Source organism: Cebus imitator, unplaced genomic scaffold (genome assembly GCF_001604975.1).
Source record: "Cebus imitator isolate Cc_AM_T3 unplaced genomic scaffold, Cebus_imitator-1.0 Scaffold41, whole genome shotgun sequence".
Classification (NCBI taxonomy): domain Eukaryota; kingdom Metazoa; phylum Chordata; class Mammalia; order Primates; family Cebidae; genus Cebus; species Cebus imitator.
The window spans coordinates 2,842,178-2,865,223 of NW_016107356.1; the positions used below are offsets into that span (position 1 = coordinate 2,842,178).

At 38.1% G+C, this 23,046-nt stretch overlaps 1 protein-coding gene across 19 annotated transcripts in view; it reads right to left on the reverse strand.

The window, feature by feature from the left end:
* Positions 1 to 23,046, reverse strand: part of SYNJ1 (synaptojanin 1) — an 87,598-nt gene that overhangs the window by 7,486 nt on the left and 57,066 nt on the right. For 10 of the 19 annotated variants that reach the window (XM_017526111.2, XM_017526099.2, XM_017526097.2 and 7 more), the window contains 15 exons: positions 22,657 to 22,849; positions 21,971 to 22,129; positions 20,342 to 20,498; positions 19,621 to 19,738; positions 19,305 to 19,520; positions 15,582 to 15,660; positions 12,172 to 12,334; positions 8,423 to 8,632; positions 7,643 to 7,789; positions 6,963 to 7,001; positions 5,391 to 5,438; positions 4,087 to 4,122; positions 3,898 to 3,968; positions 1,987 to 2,095; positions 1,212 to 1,429 (listed from right to left, as the gene is read on the reverse strand). In XM_017526111.2, the coding sequence (XP_017381600.1) occupies positions 1,212 to 1,429; positions 1,987 to 2,095; positions 3,898 to 3,968; positions 4,087 to 4,122; positions 5,391 to 5,438; positions 6,963 to 7,001; positions 7,643 to 7,789; positions 8,423 to 8,632; positions 12,172 to 12,334; positions 15,582 to 15,660; positions 19,305 to 19,520; positions 19,621 to 19,738; positions 20,342 to 20,498; positions 21,971 to 22,129; positions 22,657 to 22,849 (1,963 nt within the window). The remainder of the gene's footprint in view (positions 1 to 1,211; positions 1,430 to 1,986; positions 2,096 to 3,897; positions 3,969 to 4,086; positions 4,123 to 5,390; positions 5,439 to 6,962; positions 7,002 to 7,642; positions 7,790 to 8,422; positions 8,633 to 12,171; positions 12,335 to 15,581; positions 15,661 to 19,304; positions 19,521 to 19,620; positions 19,739 to 20,341; positions 20,499 to 21,970; positions 22,130 to 22,656; positions 22,850 to 23,046) is intronic. The other 9 variants (XM_017526100.2, XM_017526115.2, XM_017526101.2 and 6 more) reach the window with 2 other exon arrangements.

Here is a 23,046-nt window from a genome sequence, read left to right on the forward strand (position 1 = left end):
TTTTTGAGATGGAGTCTCACTCTGTCACCCAGGCTAGAGTGCAACAGTGCAATCTCGGCTCACTAAAACTTCCATCTCCTGGGTTCAAACAATTCTCCTGTCTCGGCCTCCTGAGTAGCTGGGACTGCAGGCGCATGCCACCACGCCTGGCTAATTTTTGTATTTTTAGTAGAGACAGGGTTTCACCACATTGGTCAGGGTGGTCTTGAATTCCTGACCTCAGGTGATCCACCCACGTCGGCCTCCCAAAGTGCTGAGATTACAGGTGTGAGTCACCATGCCTGGCCTTCATCCTCAATTTTCTAAACTAAAAAAAATATAGAATGCTTTTTGGTATTAACCATTAAGAGAACATTTCCTTAAACTTTTACACGTGACTTAAGAAATGCTAACTGCTAACATTATTCATATTGCAGTGAGTCATATTTACTTTAATATCTGTTTTTACCCTGTAGACACTTAAGAAACTGTTTACTCTGCTAACCAGCTGGACATACCCACATATCAGTAAAAATAAATGTAAACTATTACTTATAAATGTGCTTAAGGGACATTGCCCATATGTATTATTTCTGTATTTCAGATCTTTCCAAAGTATAAAAGAAGATTATTTATTTATTTATTTATTATTTTTGGAAGGACAGGGTCTCACTGTGTCACCAGGCTGTAGTACACAGGATGGTCATGGCTCACTGCAGCCTCGACCTCCTGGGTGCAAGGAATCCTCCCACCTCAGCCTCTTAAGTAGCCATGGCATAACACCTGGATAGTTTTTTAAATTATTTGTAGAGACAAGGTCTCACTATGTTGCCCAGGCAGGTCTTAAAAACTCCAGGCTCAAGTGATCTGCCCACCTCGGCCTCTCAAAGTGTTAGGGTTAACAGGCGTGAGCCACCACGTCTGGCCAAAACGCAGACTTTTAAACCTTCACACACTTCTTTGGCCTTGATTGTCTTTTCAGGTTGAGATTTTATACACAGCTAGACAACAAAATATATACTTATTAAGTATAAATTGTATTTTAACAATTTTACTGGTAATATTTAAATAGGTATGTTCAAATTATTTAATTTATATAAATAACATAATTTGAACATACCTGTTTTAAAATTACATTTTAATAATTTAAATAGGTAATAATTAAAATAGGTATGTTCAAAGACTAAACCATATGCATCAAAGATAATCCTTTGTGTAACAATGAGACTTACTTGCGGTTGTGAGGAAGCTTCTGAAGGCAAGCTATGAGATGACCTGCTTCGAGGTGGTGGTTGCGGTGGGGTTTCCAAATTTGTCTGGGGACCGGACTGAGGCATAGGTGCTGCCATAGGGACAAGGGGCTCCTGCAACCTTTGAGCAGGTGGGGGCAAAGAAGACTGCAGAGGAAAGGCAGCCTGAGGCTTCAGTGGTTCAGGAAGGAAAGTTGAACCTAAAACACCAGTAGTTGTCAGATGTTAGGCGAATTCAAGAAAACTATGTTTTTATTCCCTCTTTAGTAAAAAGTTGGGAAAACATTTTAATTATTTAGTTATTTCTTCCCTCAACAAGCAGCCTCATTTCTTGTGGTATAATGAAGGAAGGTTATATCTATTTGAATATGTTGTAGAAGGTGGGAGATGACAGAAGGGAAAAGAAAAAAGATAAACAACAAAACCAGTACAGTATTTCTAATACAGTATCTACCTTTTTTTTCTCTCAATTTTTTAAAATTTTTGATTTTTGACACAGGTACTTGTTCTTTTGCCCGGGCTGGACTGCAGTGGCATGATCATGGCTCGCTGCAACCTCAACCTCCTGGGCTCAAGTGATCCTCCCACTTTAGCTGCCTGAATAGTTGGGACCATAGGCATGTGCCATCACACCTGGCTAATTTGAAAAGTTTTTTTTTTTTTTTTAACAGATGGGGTCTCACTATGTTGCCCAGGCTGGTCTCAAATTCCTGAGCTCAAGCAATCCTCCTGCCTCAGCCTCCCAAATAGTATCTACCTTTTGATGTTTCTGATGTTTTGCTTTGGCTTTCAGGAGTCAGTCTTCCAGCAGATGCCCGTGCCTGGCTCTGTGGGGCACTGATAACTCCAGCACGAGGAGGAATCGTCTGAAGATGGGAAACATAACACCTGAGATGTTTATTCACCTTCCACAGGTAGGATTCTGTGAAAATGTTTGCTTTTGCATCTCATTTACTCTCTTCTATGGTATTAATCCCTAGCTTGTCACTTTAAGTGCTCTCTACTTGAAGCCATATGGTGACGAATTTTAAAATCTTCCTGTTAACTTTTGACTGTTTACTGTGTGCCAGACATTATGTTAATTAAGCCTGGTATAGGCATTTCCATTTCATCTTCAAAATATCCCTCAGAATTAGGTATTATTTTACCATCCCTATTTTAAATTAAGATGAAGAAATTTATACAACCTGTCCAAAGCCACACATAAGCAGAGCCAGGATCCAAATGCAGGTATGACTAGCTGCAGGGCTAGGGTTCTTAACCATGTGCAATGCTGTCTTCATGGAAAAAACTGGGACAATTTTAAAGTACACAAGGAGATAGACAGATATATACCTGATCAACTAGGAGACTTTGGGAAAAAAAACCAAACACCCTGAGATTTGTTTTTTAAGAGATGGGGTCTTGCTGTGTTGCTCCAGCTAGACTTGGAATTCCTGGGCTCAAGCGTTCTTTCCACTGTAGTCCCCTGAGTAGCTGGGACTACAGGTACATGCCACTGCCAGCCAGCTAGGTTTTTTTGTTGTTTTTTGTTTGTTTTTTAACATAGAAGTACAACTTTTGAATGACTAATATTCCAAATTAAATACACTGAAAGACTCAACAGTGAAAAATATTTTTTCTATTTTCATATGTTTGCTGAATGACATAGCTAATAATATTTACTCTGAGCAAAATGTGAACTTTTAAACTCACAAAAATCCTTTCTTTTCCTATACTCATGGTATTCAACAGAATAAAGAAAGTTCTTGTGGCAAGTGTGGTAATGGAATCAGTAAATGACAAATTTCCTTGTTTTTGAAAAAAGGAGGATAAATATTTGAAAAGTAATACTACATATAAAAAAGAACCTTCAGATTGTTAAGTGGACAGCTACAACAGGAAAGACAAAAAAATTCTATTTACATAGGAAGTGGTTTCTTCAGTTCCCACAATCTTAATTTCTAGGTATAGTAACAGCTCTGTTTCCTACTCTTCAGACATGGGTCTCAGTAGTCCCAGGTTCTACTGGACTAGCCTAAGTCACTGTCTACTGGTTTCCATTTGCTCTTTCTCTCTGTTCTTGATTACCTGTTAAAGTCCAGAGAAAGTTTTCAAATATTAAAAAAAAAAAAACTATGTGTATAACAGAACATATGAACATACAGAAAACACGCATTCATCAGGTAGGAAAAAATCCTGCAACACCATCTACTCTCTAATACCTTTACTGAACCTGATCAAGAAAAAAAAACAAAAAGAGAAAAAAAAAAACCTTTAGAACCAGTTTTACTATACTGAATTTACCACTGTTTTTTCTAAAATCTAATTAAAATCATTTTTAATGGAGGATTACTTTATATCTTCATTAATTACTCAGGTAAAATGATAAAAAGCTGCCCAAATCCATCTTCTTCTCATATTCTGCGACTCTTAAGATATGTATTTAGTGACCATAATTGTTTTAAGTATATCACTTTTATCCAAATAATGAAGTTTGTTATTTTTGAAGAGTAGGTAAAAATAAAGTTAGAGTTGGAAGATCATCAAGTGCAATTCCCTCACTTTAGAGTTGAGGAAATTGAGGCCTTGAAGGATCACATGATTTCTTTAAGGTAACAAAACAGACAAGTAGTAAACAGGACTTAGAGCCGAGGCTCCCTTGGCTCCCAGGCAAGGTTTTACCTACCGGTCTGGCTGTACTGTATCCAGCAGGTCCTGCGCCTGCAAGTCCTGCTTGAGGTGAAGGCTGACTGCGTCCTGGAACAAAGACATCATACCATATATTTAAATTAAAAAGAAACCATGTACTTATATTCCAAATGTCTATTTCATGGTCCAGTTTTAAGGGTAAACAGCTACATTCAAGTGTTTTTACCTATATCTTTCCGTGTTGTTCCAGGGCTTTTGGGTGCTTTGAAGCAGGAAGGGAAAAAAAAATTAGTTGTAAGTAAACAAGCAATATTGCATGACATCAGCTTGCTGTTCTGCTACATTACCAGCAGAACTGTGGGTGTGAGATGGTAACAAAACAAAGCACTATGCTTTGGAAAATGATGAAAGGTATTATCAGTCCTGAATGAAATACTCCAAGATAGAAAAACTATAATATTTAGAGAGACCTTTATGGGAGACAAGTGGTGACCTTAGTTTGATATCTCACTCATGGGGCCACTTCTAGGGTGGCATTCCCCACAGAGCTCTTTCTTGTGAACCTTGAAAACATACAGTCAGCTGTGTGAATGGTCACAAGATGTGGCACTGATACCCCTTAAGAGTCTGGTAGACAAATGGCTCCTGAGCAACAGACAGGACCGCATTTGTCAAGTTACACAAGAGGCTCCTATAGCACTACTTTAGGGCTTCACGCTGTGGATGTCACTGTGGATAAGGTTATCTTATGATAAGGTTTTCCAGATTTCTATAACAAAATCCTGTCATTAAGACAGAAGACAGGTATATGTTATTACCAAATATCTGCATTATGGAAGACAGTGTTAACAACATGTTCAAACTCACTAGAAAAGTAGCTGAAGGATAAAATGAAATAAATTACTCTTGGGGCCAAAAGGAGTAGGAGTGACTTTGAAGAGCAGCATGTTACATTAACTCTCCTTTTTGAAAAGAAATTCAAGTACAATTGTTATAAGAAATACATCACTCTTTTAATAACTAAAGTCATAACAAATGGCCTCTAGTCTTAATGCTCTTTTAAACAAATCTGGCTTAGTACCAATCTACATAAACAGCTATGTTATCTGAAATCAACCACAAAATACTATATTCTTGGATCTGAATTAATAGGGCTTAATTATAATCACTAATATTTAAAACTTTAGATGAGTAAAGTACATTTCTAAATATTTTACTTATTCTGAAAAGATTTTAAGACATTCTTAAACAGTAATTTCACAACCTAGGCGTATATAAACTATATATGAAACAGAGTACAAACAACACTAAGGATCACAGGGAAATTAAATATATATCCATTAGAAACTATAGGTGACATAGAATGAAGAGAGAAAAAATACAAGGTACATAAGGAGGGGAAAGAGAAGTTTACAGCTGGACCAAGAAAAGATTTAGTATGCCTTTAAACACTGAGGAGTGGGGAGGTGGGGTGCTGACATTGAGAAATAAAATGAGAGAACCATTTCTATAATGCAAGAGTCTTGTTACCTTCCATCTCTCTCCTAGCTACCCCAGGACTGGGAGGGGCTCCAATACCTTTTCAGAGAAAGAACAGAAGCTATATATTGTTCAGGGCCCACAGCACAGAATGAGAGGCAGGCACATAAGACAATTTCCGCATTAAATTCACTTTTGCAAAAAGGCTCTTTTATTGCTTTAAATTTCTTCAAAGATATCAATACAGACCAAAGTGACTTTAGAAGCCTGGCCCAAACCTGAATCCTCCCTTTACTCAAATAGAAGAGTAGAAATAGGCCAACAGTTTTCTTTTTATATATGCAATTACTAACAGTACGGAATTTTAAAATATGTTTAATGAAGGCCTTTGCTTTAAAAATCATCTTACTCATATCCAGAGCAAGTAAAAACTCTGATATTTGAGAGTCAAAAGGAAAGAAATCATAAATTTCTGAGACCATGTAAGTCTTCTGAAGTCAGTTTTTAATGCATTATTTTTAAAAAACTCTAATGTGTAATGACGTAAAGGAATTAATGGTTATAGGATAAAAAAACATGTTGCAAACACTTCTTACAAAATAATTATGAAGGAGAGCAATTTTTAAAATTAAGAAAGATTTTGTTGTAATCTACTGGATTGCTAATATAACTCTTCACGGATTACTTTTAAATTTATTTTCTACACGATGTTTTCCTAATTAAGAAAGTAAAAATTATCATGAAAATTTAAATAAAAGCAGCAGCTTGAAAAGGGAAAACTTAAATGTAGGTCAATGGAAAAACGGTCACTTAGCTGTATGCTGCAGAAGCTGTAAAGCTGAAATAATTTAGGTATCCTTATCACACACAGTCATTAAGATCTACCCAGGCAAAGTCAGTCTGTAGTATAATCTGAATTACTTGGCCATCTCACTAGGCAAACTACAACAGAAACAGACCAGCTACACATGTACAGTGAGCCTTGGTAATAGTAACATTGGATTTGCAAAAGTTCTTCTGAGGAATTGTGAAAACTCCATCTTTTCTTGAGAATTAAATAAACTTGTCAAATGTATAACTCCAACTGAGCTCTGTGAGTTTTCATGTAAACCAAATAAATTATACTTCAAACAAAAAGTGACCCACTGTGAATAAAAATTTCCTTACTGAAGAAATAAAAAGAAAAATCACAGTTCTTTGCTAATCCACAAGCTTTTCCACTAGAAAATAAATGTATCACTAATCAAATTCTTGGGAAATATTCTGTATTTACTGTACCTGAATGACTTTTAAAGTTAATTGAACTTTTGGGAATTAAATCTTTGTAAATGAATTGACCACATTTATTAATGTGGTCAGTAATTGACCAAATTATTCAATAATTGACCAAAAAAAAATTCAATAATTGACCAAAAAAAAAAATTATCAGGCCTGATGAACAATCCCAATCTATCTGGGAAATGAAAGCCCTTATTAGTTTTATTTGTGGATTAGTTTTAGACTGGAATGTCATTCATTTTGACTTTTACCAAACAAACCTAAAATGTCTTTCGGTTACAGGGTGCAAACTCTAAAACATTCATGAAGCATCACTCACACATGCTAACAAATATAAATGGTTACCTCCAAATTCTTTTCTAGTGGGTGCAGGACTCCTAGCCCCTTATAGTTCATAAGAAAACAGGCAGCAGCAAGGAAATGACATTAAATACAGAAGTGAAATGTCAAAGATTATTATAGTATCCGTGATGTCAAGTATCATGCAGGAATTACATATTAGTATCTAGGTACTACAAAAAACTATTATTCAATATATATGCTTATAATTGAAGTAACAACACTATTTAATTTCAAAGAACATTAAACAAATATATAACATTGTACATTAATACATATGCTCTCCAGTTTTAATTATATATTTTACAGAAATTAATACATTTTAATGATTTTGTGCTTATAAATCATCCAGAAATGAGGATTTTGAAAAAAATTAAACCTAATTTCACCTAAGAACAGTAGATATGCCTAACTACATCGAATTAATAAAAACCAAACAAACCTCTCTGGTAGGCTGGTGAGAAAGTAGCTAAAGGCAGCTGTGAAAACACCTTAGAGGATTCTACTCTGCACTCTACCTGGTCTGTTGTGCCTATCATGTTCTTTAGAGAAAAGCTAAGAAGCAGCAATAATGACAGAAAAACAGTAGAATTCAGAAGTTAGAGACTGGAGAACAAGCAAAATATTTTAAAATAGAGTGGAGGAGAATTTTACATCTAGCAGAAATTGAAATAAAAGGTTGTCACCTGAAGGCGGAGGAGGTCTCTGTGGGGGAGCGGGGCGTGTGGGAGGAGCGACTGGGCGGGGCGGCGGTGGCCGCTTGGGCTCCAAGGGCTGGGTAGGGTCTTTCTGCGGCAGCGGCGGCGTTGCTGGCTGTGCATCAATAGGAGAACCTAAAAAACGCACAAGAGGGAAGATGATCAGGTTCCAAGTAGCTGTTGGCAGAAGGGAACGATCAGTCCTTCATATATATGTTCTATAAAATGTATGTTCTATAGGTGATGTTCTATAAAATGTGCACAATGGTGTAAATAAAGGGCATGTATTTTCAGTATGAATAAGAAAAGCAGTCTACCCTTAAACTACCCTCTGGTACCATGGCAGCAATAATTCTACCTCTGTGCTGACTTCTTACCGAGGCCTCAGGTGCTGAAAGCTAATTTAGTAAGTGGCCCTACTGATATGGCACAAAGTATTGTTTGGGTTAAGTCATTTTGCAGTCTGGCCAGTAGAGGGAAGAAAAAGCTCAAATAGTTATGGGTTCAAACCATAGAAAATCATCAGTTATAAGACATGGACAAACCTAACCACAAAGAAAAAAGATTAAAAACAATTTTCATCTAGTGACAGTTGTAACAAGTTTCCTTTCCATTGAGAGCTTATCATCTACAAGTTTTCCTCTTCTGTACTGTAGAAAACAGGGTGCACTTTAGCACCTAGGTATAAAAGTGAAACAATAATGACTCTCCAACATCAAGTACATTGGCTACAGGAAGCCGTACTAAACTTTCAAGTAAAATGCATACTCTGTGCACTTGGAGGCCCAGGAGTTCTTGACGGTGCTCGGCTTGGTCTGATGGGAAGGGAAGGTACAGGACCCTCTGATATCGTAGGTGACTGGCAGGGACTAGTCCGGGGTGAAGAGCTGGGGGAAGTGCCAAGGCCAGAACTTGAAGATGGCTGGAGATGCTGGGGAAGAAGTTCCTCCACTTCAGCACTATAGTCATCCACATCACCTAAGGAAAAGCAGGGCTGATCAGAGATACCTCCATTTTAACTTGCTCAGAGATTTTTTTTTCACCTTAGGTTTCAAAGAGTTAAAATACACAAAACAAATGTGAACATTGTAACATTGCAAACATACATGGATTAAGCATGAAGGCATGTAGAAAACCAGAATTAGTAGAAATGTTCTTTCAGAGGATATAAAGATAGCTACCGTCTCTGAGCAATAAGATGCCAGGTGACCAACCACTTGGAGCTGAGGTGACCCAACGGGCTTTCAGTATGCCCCAGAGTAGCTTCTCAGTGCAAGCCAACTCAAGTTTCCTGCTCTCCTTCCAAACCTGTTCACTGTGCTCTGTGGAACTGCCCCACTCCCTTGCCCAACCCAGGTCCAGCCTTAAGTCAACTAGCTCTGAAGCAGCCACACACCCTTCCTCCAGAAGTCTCCTCCCTGCCACCCTCACTCCACAAAGATCCTCTTTACTTTAACTAAATACTGATTCTCCCCCAGGGTATCCTCATCTCCACTTACCTCTGGGTAGGAAAGTGGGGTCAAGGAAACCCTTGCAACCTAACTGCCATTCCAGAACATTAATCTTCCAACTCTGAACAAGGAAGGTACTGCTGCTTTGAGGCTAGGTCATCCAGAATTGATGTAACACCTGCTACCCCCATTTGCTACAGTCATCTCCAACTTCTATTCTTCCATTTCCTGAACCCACTCATTGAGGAATAAGCAGAGAGCAAGATGGTAATCAGATCCTGCACCAGCTTTCTGTATAACATCAAAGTCCATGTGGACAACTCGTTCAATAATGAAATGCCTTGGTCCTATCCTTACTGACATTCACCTCCACTCCTAATTCACATCCCTCAGAACTGCACTCGTCTGAAATAACTCAAAAGCTTCATTCTGATTACTGCCTCCCAGCTTTTCAGTTCTCTCCCTTGGCTATTCTTTCTTTTTTTCATTTCTTCAGGAGCCCTAGCTTAATTCCTCTAATTTTACCCCCATCTGATTCTGCCTTCTTCTGTGCCTAGCTTCAGAGTCTATGGTTCTTCATCTCAACATTCTCCTACTTCACACTTCTTCCATTGCACATGCCTGACAAAACCCTGTCGCTGCACTGACCCCTCTGTTTAATCTTTCTGTGGTAGCACTTGGACTGCTGACTGCCTCTGCTAAAGAAAACCACTCAGTCCTGATGACTGCAGTCACATCTGAAATTGTGCTTTTCATTCTCTTCTGGGCTCCTAAAGTGCCCGGCAATTCCTGGTTTGCTCTTCCCCTCACTTTGCTCTTCAGGAGCTTTACTGCAAAACTCCTCAACCCTCCTGAAACTGTGGGCTGTCCCACTCCTGCAGGTAACTTCAACACTTCACAGAGAAGAGAGAAGTCTTAAGATGGGAACCCCTGCTTCAACAGCCTGCCCCCAAGCTGGAGTCTCATTACATGGTTGTCACTTGGGTATTTGAGGATGGAACAAATGGGCCCTACCCAGCCTAGTTCTCAGTGACGCTGCTCTACTATTCTGCCTTGCCCTTCCCCCAAACCATCAGCCCTTTCTCCTCTACTTTTCCATTAGCACTGTGCATTCTCAAGCCTCTCCCATCCAAAAACACCACCTAGGACCTCCAATCTCCCTGGGGCAATTGCCTTCTTCTCTCTTTTCCCCCAAACTTCCTTAAAGAGTTGTCTACAGACGTTTTCTCCACTTCTTCACCTTCCATCCATACCAATTTATCACTTTCTGACTTTGTCACTCCTGAGATTATTCTCATGAAATGTCACCAACGGCTTCCCTTCCTGTTATTAAATCAGAGGGACACGTTCCTGTCCTCATTTCTTCTCATCTTTCTGTGGCACAAGACACCATTAACGACTCCCCTTCCATGCTCCATTTTCCTCCCTGGATTTTTAAGCCATGAATTTCTCTTGGCTCTTTGACATTTCTAGTTGTTTCTTCTCACGTTCTTTTCACGGGCAGCCTTCTTCTGTGTATATTTAAACTCTGTGTTTCCACATATTCAATCCAAGACTGTATTTCTCCATATTCGATTCATTCTCTCCTGTCTCTACATAATCCTATTGGCCAAAGTTATAGTAATAAATGCCCATGACTTTGTAGGCGATTAGAGCTGCCTTAAATCCAGAGCTCTCTCCTGAGCACCAGACTCATGTCTGATTGACTCCATGAACATCTCAAATTCAACATATCCAAAACAGAATTCATCTTCCACCCCACACCTACTTCTGCCTCTGCATTTCTCTTCTTCATTTACTTCCTCACTAAAATCCCTGCATAATACATTGGGATCCTCTTCCTCCCCATTTAGGCTGTACACATGCCTTCTTCTTGGATCTCTCCTTTGTAGCCTTAATCCTATTCTCCCTGAGTCTTCAGATTCTCAACTTAAATTTCAATTCCTCTGGGAAACCTTGCCCAACTTCCCAAAGCCAGGTTAGGCAACTTTTCCATGAGCTGCCACAGCACCATCCATTGTCACTTTATTATAATTGCCTGCTTACTTGTATGTAACACCAAATAAGCTATGAGTTCTAGAAAGGCAAGAAACACAGCTGTTGAATCTCCAGCACCCTGCTATATCTGGCATAAAGATACTACATAAATATGTGTGGACTGAGTAAACAAATGAACAGAGAATGTGAAAATGAGATAATCTTGTAAGATGTTCAACTGGTATCTAGCTATCTAGGGCATTACAATATTATTATATTATAATCTAAGGTATGTATTTTAATGGAAAACACACTAGAATAGCATATTGCATTAGAAAACAAATGTGTTTTTAAAATTTTTTCTTTTGATATGTTGCCATCAAACAAATGCGTTTTTGAATTACGTTTAAGGAAATTTTTGGAGTAATTATTTAAACTCATTTCTGTTCTTAGAATACCCTTTTGGAACTTCTACTTTTTTACCTTAACTTTAATTATTGGGACTAAACCATGCACCAAAAATATCAATTTGGGTTTTTTTAATCCAATAAGAATATAAGTTAACATTTGTAAAGGCCTTAATATTTGAATGGAAGAATGGTAAACATGTTTAAAGTATAAGCAAAATAAACACAATATGATGCAAAATAAATAAATAACTTAATTAATTTGTTTTTTGAGACAGTCTCGCTCTGTTGCCAGGCTGGAGTGCAGTGGTGCGATCTTGGCTCACTGCAACCTCTGCCTCCCAGGTTCAAGCAATTCTGCTTCAGCCTCCCAAGTGGCTGGGACTACAGGCGTGCACCACCACACCCAGCTAATTTTTGTATTTTTAGTAGAGACGGAGTTTCACCATGTTGGCCAGGATAGTCTTGAACTTCTGGCCTCAGGCAATCTGTCCTCGGCCTCCCAAAGTGCTGTGATTACAGGATGAACCGCCAGACCCAGCTGAAATAAATTCTAATTAAGAGTGCTATGTATGTCCCAAGAAGAAGAAGATAGACGGACATGGAAACTAAGACTTTACAGATGGGAAGAAAACATATCTAGAACTACAAGAAGTAAAGAAGGTGTGTTTAAGAAACAAACCTTCCATATCAAAATCTGCTGCAACCTCTGCATCTTCACCAAGCAGGGTAGAGCTGGTTGATGATGGCAATGCAATGCTAATTTTCTCTAAACTCATTTCTTCTTCCAAATTTTTGATCCAGTCTGGACTTTTTAAAGCAATAGTTATAGTCCGATTCAATAACTAGTTGAGTAAAAGAGATATAAAATAAAGATTGATTAACATGAAAGTTAACTATTTTGGAATAAAGAGGCTGACTTCATTAAACTATCCAATGGTATAGACAGTTAATTTAGTTAGACAATTCAGCATAATTCTTTCACATATACTTTTAACTAGTTTAACGGTGGTTCCTAATTCTCCCTTTAAAAGCCTGTGGTGATAAATAAAGGTCTTTTCTAGGCTGCCCAGAGATGCAAGTTTCCTTTGCTGCAGCCAGTATGTTTCCTGGCCAGATGTAAATTCACCAACAACTTTGCTACATAACTTCATACTTTATTTTGATTTACAGATGAAATAACTGTTCCCATGTGAAACAACTACAGAAGAGGCAACAAAAAATCTTTAAAATGCATTTCCTGTTCCTGTTCATTTGGTCTTTCCTAACTTGGCATATGGTCCTGAGAGCTGCTATATGTCAGCTGCTAAGTGCTAACCTATACCGTTTTAGCATTTCAAATGCCAGATGAATATTAAGAGAAGGGATCACCATTTTAAATTTTCAACAAAAATTAATCATTCTAAAAAGAGAATGACTTTTACCTGTGAAGCTGGCACTCTGCCTTCTCTATAAATTTGAGTGAATTTTAGACTAAGGTATAAGCTAAGACAACCAAGACATTATAATCAAGTTATAGCACATCCTGTCAATGTGTTTAAAAAATAATTTGACTCAAGCCTGTAATCCCAGCACTTTGGGAGGCCGAGGCGGGTGGATCACGAGGTCAAGAGATCGAGACCATCCTGGTCAACATGGTGAAACCCCGTCTCTACTAGAAATACAAAAAATTAGCTGGGCATGGTGGCACGTGCCTGTAATCCCAGCTACTCAGGAGGCTGAGGCAGGAGAATTGCCTGAACCCAGGAGGCGGAGGTTGCGGGGAGCCGAGATTGTGCCATTGCACTCCAGCCTGGGTAACAAGAGCGAAACTCCGTCTCAAAAAAAATAAATAAATAAAAATCATTTGAAAAAAATTGCTGATAACAGCAAGAATCTTTGGTCAAGGATAAATCATGCACTAGAAAGGAATTCTCATTTAAAACCCATATCCTTATAACAAACTTGCTTTCTAAATTAAATCTTTCTCCCACATAGTTTCAATTTCCTTTGTTTGAGGAGTTTCTTAATGTGAATAAGATGTGAACATTTTTGGTATTTGTAAATGAACTGTGTAGCTGTGATCAATATGCTGTGCTGACAGTTGGCACCTTTGTGGGTACAGATCTTCCCTGGCTCCAAGTGTTACAGATATTAGAATTCCTTGAAGGCATAATAATGGAGAGGTTCAAAGTTGCTGAACTGAGTGGCATGGCTGTGTTTCTTAGTAATTTAACATCCGCACTAAGCTTTAAAGTCAGAATCCTAAGAATTCATAATCCTTTACTTGCTAATTAGATATAGCTACTAAAATCACTCCAATTTCAGAACTTAACATGCTTTACAAGTCATACATTACTTTTTAAAGTCAACAAAATTCTTTTATATTCATCAAAAAATACTAACATGCATTCTTAAATACCTATCACCAGTTAAGATGTAATTCTGTAATGGCCAGTTAAGATGTAATTCCTTAGGAATATCCCGTTGGTAGAGACCAGGGCCAAACGAAAAGGAAGAAATTTAGATGACCAAAAAATACTCAAAAAGATACACAGAAGTTTGCTGAAATGTTGGTTTTAATAATTAAAAAATGGGAGATAATCTAGATGTCTATGAATAGGAGTTTGGTTTAATAAATTTATATATTTATTCACATAATGAAATTAATGAAGCCATTAAAAATGACTTATTTGTTTAAGATGTCCATGACATAGTCACAAGTAAAGGGGTGGTAAGAAAATAACTTTATGATTTCAATTTGTGTTTGCATATATGCATATCCCATTTGTGTTAATGTGTTTGTGTGTATATAAAATGCCATTTGTATTTATATATGTATATGTTAATATGAAGGTTAAGAGAAATTATTTCAGAATGATAGGATCATGAGTGGTCTTATTTTTAATTATTTTTCGTATTTCCTGATACATGATTTTACAGAGTATATTAGTATTACATTTAAGAAAACAAATAAAACTCTACAAAACCTATTTCGAAAGCAATACACACAAATAATTTTTTTATTTAAAATTTTTTTTAGACAGAGTCTCTCTCTGTTGCCCAGGCTGGAGCACACTGCAGCGATCCTGGCTCACTGCAACCTCTGCCACCTGGGTTCAAGTGATTCCCCTGCCTCAGCCTCCCAAGCAGCTGGGATTACAGGTGCCCACCACTACGCCCAACTAATTTTTGCATTTTTAATAGAGATGGGGTTTCACCATGTTGGCCAGCCTGGTCTCAAACTCCTGACCTCAGGTAATCTGCCTGTCTCAGCCTCCGTATGTGCTGGGATTACAGGCATGAGCCACCACACCCAGTCTAATACACACAAATAATTTTTTTTCTCCAAAGAAGTTGATGTGACAGAAGAGGAGCTCAAGACAGTGCTCAAGGAGTTGCTCACTGCTGCAGAAATCAGGCCTAGAATGCAGTCCATCCTGTGCACTGACCATATACTTAGACATTTAGGATTCGTCTAAAAGAGTTCAGAAAAAAAAAATGACAGGCGCAGCACTTCAGAGGAGTAAAACTATTCCAGGCCAACAATGGAAGTTTCCCTCATCAGTGACTTTTCACATCACAGGTTAGGAATATCTTCATTCATTAGAAATTTCTGAAATACTTCAATGGGATGGATTTGTTATCTCTGGCAACTAGTTACATTTGAAGAAGAAACCTAGGCAAACCAAGCCAATAAAACAAATTCCTAGGAATAATGAGCACCTCCTTTCCTTGTTTTCTGGTAAATACAGCATTTTCTTCATTTGATAGAAATTTTTTCTACTATAGAGATGAGCCAGACTGTCTATCCCCAATTAAAATTTTAAAACGTTTTGCATCTTAAAATGCAATGAGAGAAATCAAATTAGGTGCTAAACATGTTTCCTTCTTAGTCTATGTAAACAGCTAATATCTCTGGGGAGGTACCAAAATAAGCTTAGGCTAGTCAGAAATCCAGTCTAAATAAAAAATATTAAACAGCTCCTCGAACATACCATAAGGTCTTTTCCCCTCTCATTCAGATAATCTTGCTGCATGTCTATAAAAATATCGTATAATCTTCAGACACTTAACTGCAGAATGGTTTAGAATCAACAAATGCTACCTTACCTCTTTACCATTTAGGCTCAGAACATTCAAGGCAGAGCTTCCCTCCAAAAATGTAACCCACATTTTATCTTCTACAAATCTTTAAGAAAGAGAAAAACAACGAAAAACCATAATTAATACCATAGACATAACAAGCTCAGTGACTACTCCCATGATTACTGGGCCTGCAGAGGCCAGGAAGTAAAAAAGTAAAGGAGGGAGCGCTGGTAGGGCTTGTGGTGACCCGGAGAGGGCACTCTTCCCCTAAGAGCACTCTAGCCCCAATTTCTTTAGGATATTATGCTAATGGATAGCCAGAAGAAATGGGTCTGTGTACCTCCATTTGTGATCACTGCTAATTCAATCTAACCCAATCCTCCATTTGATGGAGAAGGCAGAAAGGGCCAGAGGTTAAGTGGCTTGTTCAAAGTGATTCTATAAGGAGAATAAGTTACAGGGCTGGGGATCCAAGTCTCCAGATCCCATAACCCAGTACTATGTATTTTCAGTCTCAATGACTTCCCTGAAGAAAATTTCCTATAACCAAAAAAGATGAAAGTTGTCAACAAAAGAAAACAAATCAGACTGGCCCCAAAAAGCCCTAGATTGTGCTCCTTGTCTTTAGTCATCGATAAAGATTTACTCTTTTGGGACTTCAATGGTCTGTGATAGGATTCCAAGTTTCTACTTTTGAAATAAAAAACTCTCAAGAGGAAAAAATAAAAAGGACAGAACAAGTTCTGAAGAGGGTCATAGGATATAATGAAGTTACTATTCAAAAAAGAACAAATTAGGATGTTGTCAATCTTATAACAGAAATAATTTGGCAAGCTGAACCACAAGTTCAAGAATCTTTACAGATATTTTCAAGATGAGAGTGGGGAAAACATGTACACATGTACACACACACACACACACACACACACACAATCACTCTCCCCTTAGCCCCCTGCTTAAACTTGTATTCCAAAGTATGAATTCTGAATATTAAGAGGAAAAGGCCAAAAACAAAAGTGTGCACAAGTACTTCACCCTGGTAAAATCAAGGTCCTGGAGGACCTGGAACAGATTTCTACAATTCTGCAGGTATGACCAAGGTAACTGACTCAATTTCTTTGGCATAAAGCTAAGTTGCAGGATGCTACCCTTTGAAATATACAGGAACACCATTTTTTTTTTTTTTTTTTGAGACGGAGTTTCGCTCTTGTTACCCAGGCTGGAGTGCAATGGTGCGATCTCGGCTCACCACAACCTCCGCCTCCTGGGTTCAGGCAATTCTCCTGCCTCAACCTCCTGAGTAGCTGGGATTACAGGCACGTGCCACCATGCCTAGCTAATTTTTTGTATTTTTAGTAGAGACGGGGTTTCACCATGTTGACCAGGATGGTCTCGATCTCTTGACCTCGTGATCCACCCGCCTCAGCCTCCCAAAGTGCTGGGATTACAGGCTTGAGCCACTGCGCCCGGCAGGAACACCATTCTTACCTACCTACATGAAGGTATCTTTTTCAAATTGATGGTGATCGAGAATATCCCTTCTCCTAAGGTTATAATCACCACTGTAAGGACACACTTATGCCACACCAGTCCCCTAAAGCCCCAAACATTATTTGTTCTTTGATAGATACCAACACTTTTGTGGTCCTGGGTAAGGGCTAATATCTTTGTCCTTACTGTCAATCAGCAATGTGCCCCTTACACATTTCTAACTTTAACAAGGGATTCTGGTTCTTATATCCATTGATTTATGTAAGATTTTTGGAAGCTATATTTTCTTCCTGCTTTCACTCACCATAGTAAGAGCGTCTAGACTTTTCCTTCAATTACTATAAGTATCTATATGTATTTAAATTTATCCCATACACATTTCCAGGGAACATCTTATTTAAAAATAAAGGGGTTTACAGGCTTTACTCACTCTTTAATGGCTGTCTTAATCTAGACTAAAAGGTAATAATCAGTTTCATCTCACTGCTTGTAGTGATCCCCTCCTTGTTGACTTTCAGTGTCTGCTTTTTCTTTTCCAACTTAGTCATCTTAGAGTTTAACAACCAGAATATCCAGGTTGGAGACACCCCATGGCTTTATAATGTTAGGTTAATGCCTTCATTTCTTACCAATACTTTTCCTAATGATGACAAACATTTGGGGGAAAGCTTTTAGCTTCAATTTAACAAGTTCTTCTGGGTTATAAAGACAGGTCCCTTTCCCGTATCAGAGTCTTTCATCCCTTATACAGTTTAGATTCTTTCTAGCTCAGTGCAGTATTTTACATTTGCTCAGGAAGACATTTATCTGTGACTCTGCTGCCCACTCACACAGTCCACATGATGCTTCTGGTGGTTTGGCATTTCTGTACTTGGCAAAGTATACTGTCATCTGTGCACTTGGAGGTTTCACTGTGTACTTTCCAGAACCTTAAGATTTTTGAAATTTTTTATTTTGTTTAATTTGAAAGCTTTGGGATAGATCTTTGTCAAAAGATTTGAAGAAAGTCTAAATACAATTTCTTTTTCATTTGTTCATTTACCCTCTGAAAGGACTTGAGGTGTCTTAGGCATGATTTTCACTCTGTAGAAGCCATACCATCTTAATGCTATGTACTATGCCATTTAGGATCTGGGGGTGCCATCACACACATGCTGATCTTCCCTACTAGATTACAAGCAGGAGCTGTATCTTCAATTTCTCCTCTGCTCTTCTACAGAAACTAGTATAGAGATCTGCCCACCAAATATCTGTAAAACATACCTAACTAAGCAAATGAACAGTATTTAAAAGGATTTAATAGTACCTCTTTCCCTATGGAATTCAAACACATGCACACATGCATGTTATTTAGTCTCTCAAAACTGCTGTATAGTTGGAAGAAAATGTTTTTACAAGGAAAGAGGCATCTGGTTCTGCAAAAGGCAGATGGCTAAGTCAAGGAGGGAAACCAAGACTGAAATGAATGACTCTTGACTATTCATCACATCTCTGTTTGTTAGAAGCTAAACATACTTAAAATTACTCAACTTTCTTTAACAGAGGTGGGAAGGAAGTCATTCTACTCTTATCTCTCCTTAAAAAAAAATACAATCACAGCTTTATTTTGCTATAGGGTTTCATTATCTGTTCTACTGTATACGAATGGTGAAGAGTTCATATCTGAACATGCACCTATTTTTGTCTTCATTTGGTCACATAAAGTTTCACTATTTAGTTGGGTTTGGTGGCTCACATCTCTAATCCCAGCAATTTGTGGAGCTGAGCTAGGCATATCGCTTAAAGCTAGGAGTTTGAGAACAGCCTGGGCAACATGGTGAAACCTTGCCTCTACAAAAAAAAATATAAAACTTAGCCAGGCATGGTGGTGTGCGCCTGTAGACCCAGCTATTTGGGAGGCTGAGGTGGAAGAATCACTTGAGCCCGAGAGGTTGAGGCTGCAATGAGCCATGAACACATGACTGTACTCCAGCCTGGGTGACTCAGTAAGACCCTGTCTTTAAAAAAAAAAAAAAAAAAAGTTTCACTATTTATTTATGCTTTCTAAGTAGAGAATTCAGTTTTAAAACCTACATACAGAATATCCACAGTATGATTTTTCTTTAGTTTGGAAATAAAAATACTCATACACTAGTCAAACACTAAATAAGGTGGTATCTTTCTCTTTTTTTATCTCCTTCCCCAAATTAGGTGATTTCTAATACAGAAATGATTGTTTATGAATCACGAGTTACTTGTGCATAATAAACATCTTACCTTATAAGTATAACTTCACCAAAACTTGCAAACTGCTGCAGAAGCTCATCAATCAAGGCATCATCGAAAAAATTATTTTCTGGTAAAGAACTTTTGATCGAGACTAATACCGTACCATCTGGTGGACCCTGAACTGCAATTACTTCTTTATAAATGTTTTGCCTCTCTTCAGCTTCAACTTCAAATATATCTATGTCAATCAGGGCAACGACAGGCCTTAAGGCATAAAGGAAAATAAATGTATTAGAAATGTTTTAAAAAGGGTGTATTTCAAACAAATTTCAAGCACCATTAGAAAAACTGAGACTGCTTAAACCTATGGTCAGAGGTCTTCAGCTCAGCTCTTCCATAGTGCAGCAAAGTGCCTGGAGTCCACGTGTAGAGGATTTTGCTATCATCTTGAAAACTAGCATTTAGAAGATCTAGATCTTCGGCTGCAGTCAGAAGAAAAGAAAACATAAGAGAAGCTGTATGAGCAGGACATATCGTGTGGAGCAAAGAGGCCTTCTCCTTTTCTTTCATGAGCTTCAGTGGTTTGAGGCTGGAATGCCAGAAACACTTGGTAATAGGCAGGCAGTCTAAATACCTTTAAATTAGAAAGGTTTTTGGTAAAGTTATTGTTTTATTCTTTACTTAGTAAAAATTAAGATGTGGCTTTACTTCTGAGATTAAAGGACTGTGACCAAATGGTGTTTCATAAACAATTCAAGAGACAAGCGGCAGTTTAAAACATATGCAAACCACTAAAGTTATTTTAGTTGAAAACCTAAATTAGCTTCAATGAAAAATTTCACAAAAATATTTCCTTCTCTTTACATAAAATTATATGAAAATAGGCTGAAAAATTAAATGTTATGATAAACAGATCTGACAATATTTTTTAAAATCTGACATATTTACATTTCATTTATTCTATTCTGGATAACATTTGCTGAAAAACAATAATAGTTCTCCTCTTCTCATTTGATATTATGTCATTCCCTACTTCCTCATAAGTTTACATTAGTTCATTTAAATAAAGAAGTCCATTTCCCAACCTGATCTATCAAAAGGCCATTTCCTTCTTCTCCAAAGGACACGGTCTGTCCACGCAGGGGTGCGGCACTTTTCACTGGTGTCATAGTCATCAGAAAACAAGTCATACTTATATGTTGGAGCAAAGGTCACCTTTCCCTCTAAAAATCCTCTAAAAATCTAAAATAGACATATACAAAATGAGTTACTCCCAAACAGCAATAAGGCAGCCATCCATTAAATGTCTATTACATACTGGATGCTCTCAGAAGAAATCTGTGTGCATCTGACGAACACTTCTAGCTGAATGGAACAAAGCTTAGTGGGTCCCCGGTGAGGGCCCCACCCTCAACCCAAGTGGTAACAGCCCCAAGTGAGAACTTATATTCCTGTTTTTCCTCCCGAATGTTGCGTTTTTCAAAACCACACATGGCCTGCCTTGCCTTGCCCCCAATTCTGTGCTCATAAAATCCCCAGGCTCAGCTAGCAGATAGGGAAGCAGCTGGATGTCAGAGAGAAGCAGCTTGACTTCAAAGGGACAGCTTGGCGGTGTAGTTTTGGAAAGGAGTACAGCCATGGGATGGCTGGCTGGACTTCAGGGGAAGATTACCTTCTCGCTCAGTCCTCTTTCAGCTCCCCTTCCTACCAAAAGCCACTTTCATCGGCAATAAAATCCCCTACATTTACCATCTTCAATTCATTCATGTAACCTCATTCCTCCTGGATACCGGACAGGAACTCAGGTGCCATGAGTGTGGGCGCATAAAGCTGTCATACTGACCCTCAGCTAAGCTGTCCCCTAGACATTGCCACAGGGCTAGTACAGAGTTAGCTTTTGCTGGTGCCCAAAAGTGTTCTCCCCAGCTCCTGCACTCACTCACCAGTGCTCCCCCTCCCACAAGGGATGGAGCACAGTGGGGTGAGTGAGCAGAGTCCACCCCTGCCAGCACCCGTGTACTCCAGTTCCCGCCTGTGAAGCGGTCAAGACCACTTGTTTGACATTTGATTAAAGTAACTACAAAAACATGAATAAGGGAATTCTGCCCAATCTTTGTGTTATAGGAGACACTTAGAACTGCAAATGGGATTTTGGAAACATCTAGCCTGATATCTTGTTCTCAAGTAAGGAGCTGGGGCCTGAAAAGGTAACATGGTGCCCAAAGTGTTAGAATTCAAGTCTGGTGATCACCAGGCACCATACCAGATGGCCACTGATCCTTTTACCAAAAAAAAAATAATAATAATTTAATGAATTCTTCCCAAATTTTTTGGTCATAAATTTTAAGAAGTGTTTCAAAAGTCAGATGACATAAGAAACAAAAGAAAAAAAAGTCAATGACTATAGGACTTAACCCAAAAAACAGCCCTGAAGACTAAGATTCTAAACTATTACCAAGGAAAAAAAAAGTTTATCCTTCTATTAGAAAATGAATCTCATAGATACATAATGTATTTTTCTTTCTGGGAATTATTATGGGTTTTCTCTTTCCTATTTTTATTACTTTAAGGAAAGATAATTCTATTACCTATTTACCTGCAGATACATAAGTATAAAAAGACCCCAAGAAATTTTTTAAATACCTTGATTAAAAAAGTATGTTTCATGCCCCAAAATCTTCTTAATACAAGTATTTTCTCAAGTATGAATATACCTGTCCGGCATTTTTCTGATTGATAAGTTGATCTCCTGCTATAAGAGAATCCCAATTTTGCTGTCTTATGAGCTCTTTAACTTCTTCGTTAGGGAGATCAATTCGATAGTTGAAATCACCACACCAAAATACATAGTCATGGGAAAACAGCATTCTTCCCTGAAAGCAATGAGACGGAATTTTAAATTCAAAACAATCAACATTCAAAATGTTTTACAACTATTTCTTCGCCTCAGATATGCTTGTCTCCTCCCATGTCCTGTTTCTTTAACCCAACAGTAATAACACATGTGAAAGGAAAATAAATCTCAGGACCTCAAAATCACTAAGCCCGGAGAAGAATCAAGCTGGGAACTTAGACAGGCAAACCTGCTTCTCATTTAATTCATAGGTCCTAAGATAAGAAACTACATAACTCCCTCACAATTTGCCCAAAGAAATTCCCTGTGGACAAAGGATAGACAGAACTCAAAGACATCCCTCTCAGACTCACCTGAGACAAATGCACATCTGACTGCTTCCTCTACCTTATTGTTTATGTAAAAATGCAGATTAACTGACCCAGGCTAAATTGTGTATTCAGTGGAAGGCTGATCTAGGACTTCTAAAAACACTGATGTAGAATTTGGGGCAAATTAAAATACATTTCAAAGCTTTATCTTCAAGAACAAGCAGTAAGAGCTTACCATAGGAAAACTCAATTTTCGTGCTATTTCTACAAAATCTTCATTTCTTTCTCTGACTTGTGACTGCCCTGCAGCAAAGTGGCTACAGACGAAGCAAAGGCTGGTTGTGTGGAATAGCATTCGGATTGCAACTGCTCCCTTATTTCCAGTTGCACCTCCCATTCCAGTCTTCACAGTATCAACTGCAACATCCCTTTGAAACAAAGAATTCTAAATCACAGATTGAAATTTCAAGAGTTCCATGTGCATAGGAAATCAGGAATATACATAATCATACAAGTACACATAATATGGTACTATGAGGGCAAGCCTATGAAATAGTACAGTGAAGCTATTAGTGAGTCTTTAATCAAAACCCCCAAAATCCCATTTTAAAACAAGAACTATGGT